Genomic DNA, 1,141 nt, shown 5'->3' on the forward strand with positions numbered 1-1,141 from the left:
CCACAACACCCACCAGTTAACCTCCCACCCACAACACCCACCAGTTAACTTCCCACCCACAACACCCACCAGTTAACCTCCCACCCACAACACCCACCAGTTATCCTCCCACCCACAACATCCACCAGTTAACCTCCCACAACACCCACCAGTTAACCTCCCACCCACAACACCCACCAGTTAACTTCCCACCCACAACACCCACCAGTTAACCTCCCACCCACAACACCCACCAGTTAACCTCCCACCCACAACACCCACCAGTTAACCTCCCACAACACCCACCAGTTAACCTCCCACCCACAACACCCACCAGTTATCCTCCACCCACCAGTTAACCTCCCACAACACCCACCAGTTATTATCCGGCAGATTCAGAGTGACACTCCCCAGCACCGTGTTGCCAAACTGGAGGTATCCGTAGAAGCCGACGGCCAGGTACATACACACGGTGGTCACCATCCCCAGATTTAGCACGCCGAACCAGCCCGTGAAGTCCTCCGGCTTCCTCATGTTGTTCTCTAGCGGCAAAACCTGGACACACAAATATATTGTGACGTAAGGAGAAAACGCAAAACCTGGACACACAAATATATTGTGACATAAGGAGAAAACGCAAAACCTGGACAGTTTGTTAGTTTTTTAGTTTTAGTAGAGGTTTTACAGCGCTCGCAACTGCATAAGGTTATATGAGCGCCAGAAGATTAGAGGTGTTACAAGAGAGTAACAAACATAAAAAAGAAGGAGGGGGAGATAAGGACGATAGAGGTTTCATATGAAAGAAGAAGCACACCACACCCGAGCACCCACCAACCAGGACACAGAAATAGATTGTGACGTAAGGAGAAAAGGCAAAATCTGGACATAGAAATATATCGTGACGAAAGGGAAAAAACTTAACACTTATCAAGTCTTTGACCTACGCTTTGCTGTCTTATAGCAGAGAGTTTTGTAAAAAATAAACATACGCTCGTACATTAGCATTTTCAACCACCCTTGGAACAAGGAGGGGTCGGGGTTCTCGTGGCCTAGAGGTTAAGGTGTTGGCCTCTCATTCAAAGGTCCTGGGTTCGAATCCGGGTAGCGACCGAAAAATTTTCTTCTCTAAAAAATTGTCTCCTTTCACCTCCTTTCCTGCTCT

The 1,141-nt window shown here is 48.1% G+C and overlaps 1 protein-coding gene across 1 annotated transcript in view; it reads right to left on the reverse strand.

Annotated features, from left to right (window-relative positions):
- The window catches only part of LOC101856234 (proton-coupled amino acid transporter 4), a gene marked incomplete in the record, with an annotated part of 12,303 nt that overhangs the window by 3,242 nt on the left and 7,920 nt on the right, over positions 1-1,141 (reverse strand). Inside the window, 1 exon segment of the mRNA XM_013090291.2 lies at positions 356-534. Within this exon segment, the coding sequence (XP_012945745.2) occupies positions 356-534 (179 nt within the window).

The sequence above is a fragment of the Aplysia californica genome, unplaced genomic scaffold (assembly GCF_000002075.1).
Source record: "Aplysia californica isolate F4 #8 unplaced genomic scaffold, AplCal3.0 scaffold01205, whole genome shotgun sequence".
Lineage (NCBI taxonomy): Eukaryota > Metazoa > Mollusca > Gastropoda > Aplysiida > Aplysiidae > Aplysia > Aplysia californica.